This window comes from Bufo gargarizans, chromosome 5 (genome assembly GCF_014858855.1).
Source record: "Bufo gargarizans isolate SCDJY-AF-19 chromosome 5, ASM1485885v1, whole genome shotgun sequence".
NCBI lineage: Eukaryota > Metazoa > Chordata > Amphibia > Anura > Bufonidae > Bufo > Bufo gargarizans.
The window spans coordinates 193,432,583-193,447,732 of NC_058084.1; the positions used below are offsets into that span (position 1 = coordinate 193,432,583).

The 15,150-nt window shown below is 45.4% G+C and overlaps 1 protein-coding gene across 2 annotated transcripts in view; it reads right to left on the reverse strand.

Annotated features, from left to right (window-relative positions):
* TOPBP1 (DNA topoisomerase II binding protein 1) overlaps nucleotides 1-15,150 on the reverse strand; it is a 174,870-nt gene that overhangs the window by 522 nt on the left and 159,198 nt on the right. For both annotated transcript variants that reach the window (XM_044293058.1, XM_044293057.1), the window contains exons 24-27: nucleotides 10,663-10,826; nucleotides 9,058-9,198; nucleotides 8,839-8,928; nucleotides 7,385-7,546 (exon numbers count right to left, since the gene is read on the reverse strand). In XM_044293058.1, the coding sequence (XP_044148993.1) occupies nucleotides 7,385-7,546; nucleotides 8,839-8,928; nucleotides 9,058-9,198; nucleotides 10,663-10,826 (557 nt within the window). The remainder of the gene's footprint in view (nucleotides 1-7,384; nucleotides 7,547-8,838; nucleotides 8,929-9,057; nucleotides 9,199-10,662; nucleotides 10,827-15,150) is intronic.

The following is a 15,150-nucleotide window of genomic DNA, read 5'->3' on the forward strand; positions in this document are numbered from 1 at the left end:
ATATATCAAGACTTCTTGTTTAGAGAAGCTGTACAGCAGCCACATGGCCCATACATACAATAGCCTGGAGGGGACTCACTGACTTCTATGGGCGAGTTTTCTAGACATGTTCTATGGACCTGTGCAGAGGTCACTCTACAAAAAGTAAATAAGTTGTGACAATTACCTAATGTGAACGGTGGAACCCGTGTTATTATCTTTCATTGTAATCCTGCCTGTGCTAAGTAGATAACTACCGAAAGGAGATCTGTACCGAACAGGAAGGCTCTGGGTATTATTAGGCTTAGTAGCCACTGACATTACACAGCAATTTTTTTTATATATATATCTAAGAAATCTCTAAAAAATGTTTTACATGAAAAACAAGATTTTTGTGAACTCACATGTAAAATCTCTCTCTCGCTTAGTTCATTGGGGGACACAGGACCGTGGATATAGCTACTTGCTGTCACTAGGAGGCAACACTAGGCTGAAAGACTTAGCTCCTCCCCTGCAGGCTATACCCCCTCTAGCCTGGAGAGAGCATGTCAGTTTGTACCCCAGAAATAGGAGCAGTAGAAACATGGGCGAAGCCACCACCAACAATAATAAATACTGGGTGGGTGCTGTGTCCCTCAATGACCTAAGCGAGAAAGAGATTTTACAGGTGAGTTCACAAAAATCTAGTTTTCTCGCTTGTATTATTGGGGGACACAGGGCCGCGGGACGTCCTAAAGCAGTCCACGGGGAGGGAAAAACAATCACACGCCAATGGAAAAGAAAAAAACGTCCTCGAGGACGCATAATCCACTGCCGCCTGCAAGACCTTGTGGCCCAGAGCAGCATCCGCTGATGCCTAGGAAAGTACCTGGTCCAACTTGGTGAAGACCAAGACACTGCCTTATCCAACTGCAAAACTAATGCATGGTGGAGATGAACCCAAGAAGCGCCGACTGCTAGTTGGGTGGGCCATAACTCCACTAGGCTGTCCCAGCAACCATCAAACAGATCCACCTGGAAAGTCCCCTTGGAGGCCGCCAAGCCTTTACAAGGACCTCCAGAAAAAAAACTGGTAATAGTCTGTACAGCGGAAAAAGCTAGACATGGACCAGCAAATCTTAGAGCCCAATCTCATGGCTGATGGAGAGCCCGCTCTCTAGAATGTGAGGGAGAAGGAAGGAAAACCATGTTCGTGATAAAGTGGCGACTACCTTCAGCAAGAAAGAAGGTATTGGTCGGAGCACGCCTTATGTGGGTGCATGACAAGATAAAATGTACGGACAAGGAGGTGCTACCAACTCACAGGACATTTGGATGAAGCTGGATACCCGGCCGCAATGCTGGAAGCAGAATCAAAAATCTAGGGCCGCAGGATCCTCCTTTGGTAAAGACAAACGCTCCTTATGAGCGGTAGATAGGTAGACCGATGCCCCCAGAGCCGTAGGGTCTTGTGGTGAGACTTCTAGCGAAAGAAGCTGCTTGATAGACCACAACTGCCCAACTGCAGGCCAGAGAACCAATACCTTGGAGATAGGTAGAAGTAAAGCTGATGTGAGAATCACCGGCGATGGGACGCCTCGTCGGGCGACCATATCTTGACAGTGTGGCAACTCTGCTTGGGGTGACAAATGAGCAGGACCAAGATGAGAGAAATACTCCTGCTGGATGGAGTGCAGTGACTACGTCCAACGCCCCCACCGAATCCGAGATACTCTGGTCACATAGGAAAAATTTGAGCTGGGATTCCCGAGCTATACCACACATGGCTACTGGTCAGGTAGACAGAAGGGGGAGAAGGACAACCATTCAGCTCAATGAGGGAGAAGAATAGAAAGGGTGTTCCATGTAGGAACGAAACCCGTACCAGCGGTCGCAAGGCGTGACAGCCACCCACTCTGCCTGGCGTGGGGAGACTAGTAGTCCACCCACGGAATAAGCAATGAAGGGTATGACCACCATCGGGCCGACATGACGTACATGAACAGAGGTAGCAACTATAGAAAACAAGTCCCGCTTTAACGGCAACCTAGTGATAGACAAGTGCCGTAGGGAGTAAGCTACCGAGTAGACCGCGCCTGAAGCGAGGCGCTGATCAGCTATAGCAATTATGCAATTGCAACCCTTGTGTGACGACAGAAGGACAACAGTTGTCAGAACAATTATCGGTAAAGTAATTGGCTAGGGGTAAAGTCTATTCCCATCTGAGACTGGCGCTATACAGAAGTAGCCACAGAATCCAGTGATAGGTCAAAACTCAGCCTGAAGAGGAGGCCATATAAGGAGAGCCACAAATGTGATTCTAACACCATACTCCAGCTGGGGAGGAGGCTACACAGTAGAGGCCACCGATTCCAGAGCTAGAAGAATCTGTCACCTGATGAAGGAACTGTAAGTAGTGGTAACGCAAATACCCCTTATACAGTAGTAGCTACAGCATGCCCCACCAGCGCAAGCTGAGGGGGGGCCTGAGGACATCCCGTAGAAGCCATGGTACCATACTGCCCCAATTAAGTAAAGCTAATCTTAAACACTCCACCTGGTAAGGGCGCTGAACAGAAGTAACCGCCGAAGCCAGCGCCATGTTAGAACCCCTATCTGAGGGGGTTGCGCCACTGCAGCGACTACGATCTCCAGCATTAGTGTGACAACTGCACCTGCGGAGGAAAAGACGCTGTAGCAGCTAATCCAGAGTGCCAGCACAACCACGTCACCTAGATAAGGAGGGTTGGTGGACAGGGCATACAGTCAGTGCAACACTCGGTTCACTGGATCGTAATCACAAAATTCTGAGCAATAGTGTACGCGCAACATGTTGTCAAGAACCAATACCATGACCCACCTGAATGGTGGAGACCCATGAGGATGGGGGATATCTAGGACAGATAAGTGTTGCTGTGTAACCCCCCTGAGCGGACAGAGATAGACATCTTTGCGCCCCCAACCAAGTAGTGCAAGTACGCCATATGGAAGGGGGTAATGCATATGGCAGGAACCGAATCCCATGGCAGGGAAATTACGCCGTTTATGGAAGGGGGTAATGTATATGGCAAGTTTTGTACCCAGTGGGCGTGCAATTACTCCACCTAAGTAAGAGGGTAATGCGTATAGTAAACACTGTAACCAGTGATAATGCTATAATGCCACCTACGGAAGAGGCTAATGCATAGGGAGGGAGGGTGCGACTGAGCGTTACCCTAGGGAGGAAGGGTGGGGGTGCGGAGGTGACCGAGGAGGATTATGTCCTGCTCTGGCCCGCTTGTTCGCAGTTCTCCCGCTTAGAATATTGCCCATGGCATTTTCAGGCTGCGACGGTGGGGATTTGTCAACTAAACTACCCAGGAGGGGGAATAGGAACTTCTAAAGGTCGACTCACTGGATTGCGCGGGCGGTGCTTTATCAACCAAACGACCCTGGAGGATGGATTGGGAACTTCCAGAGGTCCTCTATTACAGTGCGCAGGTGTTGCATTATCAACCAAACGACAAAGGGGGTGGATTGGGAACTTCCAGAGGTCCTCCATTAGATTGCGCAGGTGGAGAATTATCAACCAAAGGACCCAGGAGGGTGGATTGGGAACTTACAGAGGTCCTCCATTACATTGTGCAGGTGGAGAATTTTTAACCAAACTGCCCCGGAGGGCGGATTGGGAATCCTTCAGAATGGCGGGACCCAGAGCGGTGCTCGCAGGCGCCCGGGTGTGCATACCGGCCGGCCGAATAAAGTGCGGTGCCCTGCTGATCGGGGAGCAACCCAGTCTGCCGGTAGAACCCATAATGAAGCGCGGAAGGCGCACGCTTGAAGTTACCAGCCGCGAGAGTCACCCCACAGGCCGGGAGAAACAGGGCAAGTGGACTTTACGATAGGGGACCCAGGTCCTGAGTTTTCAGCCTTCAAACAGTCTTGCAGAGGCCCCAGAACCTTAGTGGAGAGGGGGTTGTGGGAGGAAATGGTGCCGAGAATACTCACCTAATCCGGACTACTCACCCCATCTTCATCCTCTTCTCTTCACCCCTCCTCAGCTTACCAGCAGGGTCACCTCTTCACCCTCCCAAAACGTAAAAAAAGAAAAAATAATAAAGTAAGTCGCCCTGCATTAAGCAGGGAGGTCTGCCTCCTACAGACACTAAGCAAAAAACTGACATGCTCTCTCCAGGCTGGAGGGGGTATAGTCTGCAGGGGAGGAGCCAAGTCTTTTTCAGCCTAGTGTCGCCTCCTAGTAGCAGCAAGCAGCTATACCCACGGTTCTGTGTCCCCCAATGATACGAGTGAGAAATGTGATTTAACCACCTAACCGTTTTGCTAGAGTCCAGCTCGGGCAGTGGCAAAAGTAGCTAACTGGAGGGGGAGGGCTGCTTTAGATGCTGCTAATCTCCTGAATGGTAGCAGCTAGAAACATGCAACTGGTCTTGTTTGAAAGCTGACATTCCAGACCAAAATGACAGCTAAAGTCCAAGCAACAAAGGAGAAATCACTGTTAGAAATTGAGACGGGAATAATCGCGGGTAAAACCTGTTTTTACTTTCACTTTCAGCTGCATTCACAGTTTGCCGATTTCTGTCAGTGATATCTTCCCCTGTACTGAACAAATTGCTGTCATATTGGCTGAAAGCTTGGAATGTCAGCTTTCAAACAAGAACTGTTGCATGTTTCTAGCTGCTACCATTCAGCTACTTTTCCCACTGCTGGAGCTGGACTGGGGCAAGACAGTTAGGTGGTTAATAAGTAATTTCCTGATGACACATTTTCTATAAATTTAGGCCCCTTAATGACTGCCATAAACTATGCTATTAGTGGTTTTTAAACAGTTTATCTCATTCTGACATGTCTGTTTTACCAAATATATTCCCCTAACTGGATGTTACCTTTGTCATTGGGTTTTGTCTCTAGACACTCGCCAACCAACCAGTGTTGACAGTGTCAGACTATGTAACGCCCAACTGATTGATATAATGGCAGAAGGAACAGTGGAGGTATGCCACAATGCAGAGTTAGGCTACTTTCACTCTTTTATTGTTAATTCCGGTATTGAGAGCTGGCAGAGGATATCAATATCGGAATTGGATCCGTTTTGGATTTTGCACAACAGCATGCATCCATTCAGTTAGGATCTGGTTGTGTGAAATCAAAACGGAAAAAAATGGATCTGTCACTAAATACACTGAAAGTTAATGGGCTCCTAAAAAAACGGATCTGTCAACATGAACTTACATTGATGACGGATCAGATTTTTTTTTTCCATTTTTATGACCAGACACAAAACCGCAGCTTGAAGCGGTTTTGTGTCCAGTCACAAATCATAATGCTGACAGAATGGACGACATCCTGATCAGCTCTCTTTCCTTTCAAAATGCATGAGGACCAAACTAAAACGTTGTTTTTTTCCCCCCGGTATTAGTATCCTCTGTCGGATCTCAATACTGGAAAACAACAACTCAAGTGTGAAACAGGCCTTATAAGAAAAGATGCTTATGAATTTGTATTTCTTGGGGAATATCCAAATATACCATCCAGCACTTGATGCAAGGAAATCCATGGCTTTATTATTAGAGAATACTTGGGTTATGAACAAAGTTGAACAGCAACCAAGTGTGTTTGGATTTGTGTATGTATATTTTCTATTACTAAAGCCGTGGATTTTTATACCTTTCCTTGCATCAAGTGTTGGACTATATAGTTGGATATTCCCCAAGAAACACAAATTCAGGAGCATCTTTTCTTATAACTGCACTGTGCCATACCTCAGTTATTCCTCCTGGCAATATATAAATCATAGTCTGACACGATCAACAGCGATTGGCAAGTGTCAAGAGCATCTAGTGACACAACCCAATGACAAGGGTAACAGCCAGTTGTCAATTTATTAAGACATTTCCAGAAGGAATAATTGAGCAACAGTGCAAAGTAGAGTACTACAGAACACTCCAGAATCTGAATTCCAAGAGGTTTCAGAATAGCATTTCAATGTCTATTAAAAGAAACACGTCAGAAGAGCAAGAAAATAGAATTGTAAAAGTTTACAGATGCATCTCAATAAATTAGAATATCATTGATAATTTATTTCAGTAATTCAATTGAAAAAGTTAAACTCATACAATATAGATTCATTACACAAGGTGATCTATTTCAAAGCCTTTATTTATTTTAATGTTGATTATTATGGCTTATAGCTAATGAAAACTCAAAAGCAAGTATCTGAGAAAATTAGAATATTGTGAAAAAGTTCAATATTGTAGACTTGGCAGTTGTCCAGAAGACAGTCACAGAGTGCTGTATACAAGCATATTAATGGAAAGTTGAGTGGAAGGAAAAAGTGTGGTAGAAAAAGGTGCACAAGCAACAGGGATAACCACAGCCTTGAAATAATTGTCAAGAAATGGCCATACAAGAAATTGGGGAAGATTCACAAGAAGTGGACTGTGGCTGGCGTCAGTGCTTCAAGAGCCACCATACACAGACGTATCAAGCCACTTATGACCCAGAGACAATGTTAGAAGTGTCTTACCTGGGCTAAGGAGAAAAAGGACTTGACTGTGCACAGTGGTTCAAAGTCCTGTTTTCAGATGAAAGTAAAGTTTGCATTTCATTTGGAAATCAAGATCCCAGAGTCTGTAGAAAGAGTGGAGAGGCACACAATCCAAGCTGCTTGAGGACAAATCGTAAGGTTCCACAGTGAAAGATGGCTTGGGACCAGTGTCAGCTGCTGGTGTTGGTCGACTGTGTTGTATCAAGTCCAAAGTCAGCGCAGCCGTTTACCAGGAAATTTAAAAGCACTTCATACTTACCACTGAGACAAGCTTTATGGGGATGACAATTTCATTTTCCAGCAGGACTTGGCACCTGCACACACTGCCAAAAGTACCAATACCTGGTTTAATAACCAAGGTATCACTGTGCTTCATTGGCCACCAAACACACCTGACCTAAGCCCCATAGAGAATCTAAGAAGATGAAGATGAGAGACACCAGACCCAACAATGTAAACAAGGTGAAGGCTGTTATCAAAGGAACCTGTGCTTTCATAAGACCTCAGCAATCCAACAGGCTGATCTCTGCCATGCCATGCCTCATTAATGCAGTAACTCATGCAAAGGGAGCTCAGACCAAGTATTGAGTGAATATACTGTACATACTTTTCAGTAGGCCAATATTTCTGTATTAAAAATATTTTTTTAATTGGTCTTATTCTAATCATCTGAGATACTAACTTTTGGGTTTTCATTAGTTGTAAGCCATAATCAACATTAAAAGAAATAAACATTTGAAATAGATCACTTGGTTTGTAATGAATTTATATACGAGTTATACTTTTTGAATTACTGAAATAAATTTACTTTTTGATGATATAAAAAATGTATTGAGATCCACATGTAAAAAGAAAATAGTTTTTTTTTCTCACTCCACAAACCTTCATTAGGTAATCTGCAATGTACTCTGGCTTTAAACAGTTCACCCCTTGTGATGCAGCTTCAGATATATTGACTTTTGCATCTTCAGGTTTCAGCTTACTAAAATCTGCAAACAAGTGAGTTGCTTCCTTAAACAGAGAGGAGGAATGGCCAGCAAATACCTAGGAACATATAAAAGACAAAAAAAGACATATGGAGCAGATATTACACCAGTTACCAACATGCAAGGAGCACATCCACTATACCAGAAACGAAGGCGCAGACAGAAGTAATCTGTGACAAGCTACTGTCACTCGAAAGGATGCTGGCTACCTATGACTTGTTTTTTAAAGTAAACCTACCCCTGTAAAAATATATTTGTTCCAGTATAGCCACAACAATTTGTGACTTTTTAAAAAGTTGCAGTTGACAAATGTAAAAGTGTAAACATTTCAAAACTGGAGTGAGTGGTGGGAAAATGCAAATGTCCTCAGAATTTGTATGCAGATAAGCCCAAAAGTCGCAAAGTCCTATTCTGCAAACTTTTAAAGCCAGAATTCTGCAGTGTGAGGCTTGATCAATTCCCCATGAGGAGTTTGAATAAATTATATCCCAGATTTCCTCTTTCATGGGGAACAGGTGTATTTTGCTTACTTGTGAATCAATTCTATTTAACTAGAAAAAAAGTGAAGAAAGCTACACTTATCCCCTCCCTACTGCTCAGTTGTGCTGGGCTGTCTTTGCTGAACTTCCAGTTCTCATGTCAACTCCCTGCACAGAGTGGATAATGCAGACCACTGCGGCCAATGACCTGCTTCAGCAATGACATGTTCCCAGGCGCTAAGTCTTCACTGAGGCCAGTCATTGGCTGCACCTGTACATGTGACCCCACCAGTGCAGGAAGTTGATGGACCAGAAGTTCAGGGAAGACAGCCTGGGACCTGGAACTGAGCAGCATTAAGTACGTACAGATTTCTTTACTGGTATCACTGGATTGGAGAAGTAAAAAAAATAAAAATAATCCAGGACAAATATGCAATAAAAAAACTTTGCGGGTCATTTATTAAGACGCCGGTCTTTATAACCCCCTGGCGGTGGATCTGCCGACGTAATGGAAAGTTGCAGGCCTCTACATAACTTCAGCGCAAGTATAAATGTAAGCGAGCTTCCTTACAAAAAAAAGTCGCAATCTCCGCTAGAAATATGTCTAATATAGGCGTATTTCTGGATAATAAATGACCCTCTTTATTTTAACTATTGAACCATTTTAAGAATCAACAGACCTCTATATGAATAAAAGACCAATTTGTATTACTTTGTGTAGGTTTACACATTTATGTATACATATTAGTATTATACATATTTTTTCCTAATACTGTTAGTGTACAGACTTTTTGCCAGCGTTTAAAATTAGAACATTAACTGTTTTTGGAGTGGAATTTATTTAGCAGAAACACCATAACAGGAGACAAACCTTTGCTCCCCCAGACTGCAGGAGACGTTTAAATCCAGCTTCTTTCGCTTGGTCCACATTTAATATAACTCGCCATCCACTGAAAGCTCCCTGAAAAGATTTCACAACATTTCAATACAATAGCTTATCCTACTGATATCTTAGATAAAAAACCCTTTAATCTTATTTAGTTCAGTCCACAAACTTCAAATCAAATTTGGTTTTGAAGCATAAACTGACCTCCACACTGCCAGTATCTTGCTTTATTCTCTGTATCTTCTTCCTCCACCTCATTGCTGCCTCGGCCAACATACGTTGTTGCGGATTAATGGCACTGACAGCATTCAATACTGAAGTGCTTCCCCATTCATAGTCATCTTCCTGGAAGAACAAACAACCATTTGCACAGCAATCAAGAATATAAGAAAAGATAAAGAAATAAAACCTTCCTGTTGACACAACAGTCTTATAAAAACAGCAATGCATTAGGGTACTTTCACACTAGCGTTAATATTCCGGGACAAAATGTAACTGAACAGAATGAAATCCTCCAAAACGCATTCCGTCCAGGTCTTATACCAGAGAGCTTTCCGTCCTGGAATGCGGAGCAAGACAGATCAGTTTTCTCTCACACATTAGAAAATGGATCCGTCCCCCATTGACTTTCAATGGAGTTTATGACGGATCCGTCTTGGCTATGTTAAAGATAATACAACCGGATCCATTCATAACAGATGCAGGCGGTTGTATTATCAGTAATGGAAGCGTTTTTACCGAACCCTGCCAGATCCAGCAAAAACGCTAGTGTGAAAGTAGCCTTAAGGGTCCATTCACACATCCGCAAAATGGGTCCACATCTGTTCCGCAATTTTGAGGAACAGGTGCGAACCCATTTATTTTCAATGGGGCCGGAATGTGCTGTCAGGATCCGCACTACTGTTACGCAAAAAATTTAGAAAATGTCCTACTCTTGTCCGCAATTGCGGACAAGAAAAGGCATTTTCTATGAGAGTGCCAGCGATGTGCAGTCCGCAAAATGCAGAACGCACATTGCTGGTGTCAGTGTTTTGCGGATCTGAAAAACACATATGGACGTGTGAATGTGGCATAACTCGACTAGTGCTTTACACTGAATACACTTGTCCCGTGAGAACCGCCCATTTTTTTTCTTTTTTACTTTTATGACCCATCAAATGAACAGCTCATAGAAGTCTGGGTCCCCGCACCATGATGAATTCAGCAGATCGTGGCAGACATCTCTGTCCCATTCCGGCTTGCAGAATTTAATGTGCTTTGTGCCAAAATAACCCTTCAAATGAATGGACCGATTTTCAGGACAGGAATTCTTGCAACCGATATACTGTATGGGAATATCCCCATACTTAGAACAAGTGGGCCTAAAGGTCCCCATGCAACAACAAAAAAATATTGTTGGCCATACCCACGACAATGACAGATTTGTTTGACAATCCATTGTGTATGGGGTGCTCCCAACTCTTCCATAAGGGACGGGGAGAGAAGCCATGTTGATTTTAAATGCTTGATACTTTTGTTCTCCTGGGAGATAAGCCGCAACCATGTGTCTGGTAGCAGCTTTCTTTTATTTCCCCAATAAAGAAAAAGAAACACAGCCATTGAGCCGACAGCTATGAAGGTGTAAGTCCATGGTCCTTGCAACACGTCAGCCCTTCCTTAAATTTTTACACAGTCTATTTTGTTGCCATTTGATAAATTTAGACAGGGTTTGCACAATGGCAAGATGCAGAGAATATATTAAGGAACACCTTACTGCTAAAGTCTAACTTTTATATAGACCATAAGTAAGGTTTTCATTTCCATTAGTACCTTGATAAAATGCTTTGTAGCTCGACAGGCCTCCAGGTAAGATCGATGAAGCACCCATTTCCCTGCTGCCATTGAAGCAAGATACTTCTCATTACGGAGTGGATGTCCAACAATAATGTGTGTACAACTTGGGTCAAAACACTGCTTGTCTATCACTATACCACCTGCAAGCAAACAAATGACGTTAAATAACTAATTTATTGTTATTATCCATATTGCTTTCTTTGCTGGATAAGGAGATTTTTGTATAACTTACCAGTAAAATCTCTTTCTCGCTCTTCATTGGGGGACACAAAGACCTTGGGTATAGCCATGTCCTCTAGGAGGCGTTGACACTAGTAAAAGCTGTTAGCTCCTCCCCTGGCAGCTATACCCCCTCCAGCCTGGAGAGAGAGCTTCAATTTGTGATAAGCAGTAGGAGAAGCAAGCCAACCAAAGAGAAAACAAGTGGAAAACCAACTATGTCAAAGGACCCAACGGGGTCCAAACCCGCAACTGCCCAACTGTGGCTGGACAACAATACTGGGTGGATGCTGTGTCCCCCAATGAAGAGCAAGAAAGAGATTTTACTGGTAAGTTAAACATAAATCTCCTTTTCTCGCCCATATTCACTGGGGGACACAGAGACCGTGTGACGTCCGAGAGCAGTCCACAGGGAGGGAAAACCACAGACCCATGGAAGCAAGCATCCCTGCAGGCATCTAAGAACTGTCACCTGCAAGACCCCGCGGCCACGCCGCGACCGTCGATGCATAAGTATGCACCTGGTAATTTCTTGTGAACATGTGTAAGGAGGACCAGGAGCCACCTGACAACTGTGCAGCCAAAGCACGATTCCTCTTAGCCCAAGAAGTGCTCACCGCTTTGGGAGAGTGAGCCGTGGATACCTAAGGGTGGAACCCTGCACCGGGCACGGCCAATCCCTACTGAGGACCCCGTATACCGAGGGGGACTGGAGTCTGCTAATAATAATAAGATCTCTGACAACGTCCAATAATGTAGCTCCCTTCCGTAGGGTGCGAAGGAAAGAGACAGTGAAGGAAGGACAATTCCTTCATTGATATGGAAGTCAGAGACCACCTTCTGAGAAGAAGGAATGGGCCGGAGAACTGCCGTATCCTTGTGAAGAACCAGGAAGGGGATCTTGCAAGAGAGCACCCCCAATTCAGGCACCCGCCTGATGGATGTGATAGCCACAAGAAAAAACTACCTTCTAAGACAGGAGCCGGAGTAAGAACTCCCGCAAGGGCTCAAGTGGAGAAGACTGGAAGGCTGAAAAAACTATATACAGATCCCAAGGCTGTAAGGATGGTACAGAGGAACCGTATGTGCCCCAGAACAAAGGTTTCCATGGGCACCAGGGAAACCAGAGTATGCTGGAAGCTGCCCCAGGACAGAAGCGTCAACACCTGACCCATCAAGGAACTAAGGGCTAACCAAGGTCCAACCCTGAATGTAGAAGGATAGGACCGTGGGGACAGAAAAAACAGGAAGTGAGGGGATGTCCCGGCGTTCACAGAAGCCCAGGAAGGACCTCCAGGTCCCACAACAGATCCTGGGCGATACAGGCTTCCTGGCCTGAATCATAGTGCGGAAGACATCCGCTGAACCCCTTTTCCATGTCAGAATGGTGGTCTTAATAGCCACGCCATCACCAAAATGCTGATGTAAGACCGGACCCCGGGAAAGGTCGTCTCTGAGTGGCAGTGACCAAGAGATGTCTCCAGGAAGGAGAACAAGGTCAGCATACCACATGCGACGGGGTCAACTCGGAGCGACTAGTATTTGTCAGAATGTCCTCCATCTGGATCCTCCGTAGAACCCTAGGAAAGAGAGGGAAGAAACAAGTAAGGAGGCAGAACTCCCGCCAAGAAGAATCAGGGCGACCACGTCACATGCTTCCGGAACTCTCGCTCTGGAGAGAAAGGTGGGAAGCTTTGTGTAAAATACCGTTAGCACACCCGGAAGAATGGAAGTGTCCCTGTAGAAGGAGGAATGTGGGGTGTGCCACAGCCCACCAGTCGGGACCGGATTGTGCCTGGAATGGAAGGCCACCAAACTGATACCCTTTGCAAATGCAGATGAGGGAAGGTAGCAACGTAGGAACTACAAAGACATACGGGATGGCAATGAACCCTGAGCCAGAGGAGGAAAAGACAGGAGAAGGATAGGCTAGGTTTAAGCCCATTCCCCCTCTGAGACCGGCGCTGTACAAAAGTAGACAAGTACTAAATGGGTGTGCAAAAATCACCGCCTGAGGAGGAAGCCAGACAAGGGGAACCACATTGTATTGCTAGCCCCATACCCCAGCAGAGGAGGGGGTCACCTGTACACCTGTAGAGGCCATTGAATTCAGTGCTACGGCTACACTCGACTCGCTGGAACGTACCCACCATATATGTGCAATGGAGTACGAACTACGTATTGATGCGGACAATATCATGACCGACTGGAACAACGAAGTCCCATAGAGATTGGGGGGGGGGGGGTCTCTGGGACACATAAGTGGCACCCATATAGCATTAGGGTAAGAATGTCGGGCACCTGCAAGAACTGACTGTTGTCACGCCCCCTTGGAAATAAGCGAAGGCACCTAGAGCCGTGGTGCCGCAGAATTGCAGCATCCAAGATGTTTAGGTATTCCCTGCTATTGATCACTTGCGGAAGGGGGTAATGCAACAGAAGCACGGTGATGTGCAACACTCCACCTATGAAAGGCTAGTGAGAAAGTCGGAACCGTATTCAATGGTAGCGTAATTAGCTACCCAAGGAAGGTGGATGCATACAGCAGGTACAAGTCAGTGGTAGCAGGGCTCCAGATGGCGACCAAAATGGTCGCCAATGCGACTTAGAACTGCTAAATGGCGACAAGACTTTGTAGTCTGGTCGCCATTTGCGCCTAGACCCTCCGCTCACTGCTCTGCCTCTAAGAAAAAAAAAGGCTTTCATCCAGCAGACAGACACACGCTGCAGATGTCTGCTGGGTGAAGATCCGCCCCTCACCCTACACGGCATAGAGGGTGGGTATGGCTTGTGCTCCCGCTTCCAGCAGTCTTGCAAGTTTTGGAGTTGAGTCTGCTGTGGAGCTGAGCTGCTGGAGACACTTCAACTAGGGCAGCACAGAGCTCCCGCGTGGGCCTCGGCTAATAACACTAGGCATGCAGATTTATTAGTGTGTTTTATAGGATTGGGTCCCTATGAGGTCACAAGGAGAAGGCAGAGATCCGTAAAAACAAGTATAAGCACCGGATGTGATGCTTTAACACCACAGTATGTCCGGGGGGGGGGGGGGGGGGGGGAATCCGCTGTCCTGGTCTGCATAGCACTGCCGGGGTCGCATAGCTTTATATTGATTTATGATGCTATGTAACCCTTAGAGGTCTAGAATGTACTGGATAACACTGACCTAATGCGGTCAGTGTTATCCATTACATTCCAGAACTGTAAGGGTTACATAGCATCATAAATCAATATAATGCTATGCGACCCCAGCAGTACAGAGCTCCTGCAGACACACCGGTGTGAAACCAGCGCAATCCTATCAATGCACAGACTAGTAACCATTTCTGATCATAAATCATATAATCTATTCCCCTTATTTCACAAGACCAGTATTCACTTCCACATAGGGAACAGCAATCAGATGTCAACCTTCCCGTCAGTCCGTGTTACTGCTGGCAGAATGATGAAACAATGGGACTCCCCCAGCCTAGGGGTTCGCTCAGCAGTCCCAAGGCACGCCAATTGACAAGGAGAGATTGCCGCCTATAATGCGCACGTTCTAGAAAAGGAGGGAGATGTCCATGCACGGCTCCTTACTGACACGTGGGTGATGGGCAGAGAGCCCTTAACTGCTCCTTTCTGTGCCAAAGACATGTGGTAGAGTTAAAAAGAGGGAAAATGGCACTGAAGCAGCCTATAATGGGTTAAGCACAGGCTAGTTCAGCTGCCAGAGGAGGTCCCCTAGCTTTCCTACATCTCTTCTTGCTGGCAGTGAATGGAAACCTTTAAGGTTGACATTCACAGACTGAATGTCCATGTCCAGCCACAGTTACACAGTGAGCAGCACTAGAATATGGGCGATCTTCCCTCCCTCTGAGAGCAAAGGTTTTCATTCACTGACAGGCAAGCAGAAAGGTTGAGAATAAAGAGTAAAGCTCGTGAAGTATTATATTTTTATCTGTTATATTTTTTCTTAATGTAAAAAAAAATTTAAAAAAAAGCTGCCCTCCCCCCACCCCCACTGTCATGCTGGTCCCGTCAACACATGATGCCCCGCTGATGTGGTCACTGGTTGCAGTGGCGACTCTGAAGTGATTGGCCTTTTAAGGAGTGCAGTGGGAATAGTTTTTTTTTAACCCATTTTGTGTCACATATAGAATAATACTGGTTTGAAACCCCATAAAGAAAAATATAAAAAATGATGATTACAATTACCGGTAATTGGATTTTCCTGACCCCACGACAGCAACTTAGAGATGGCTCCGC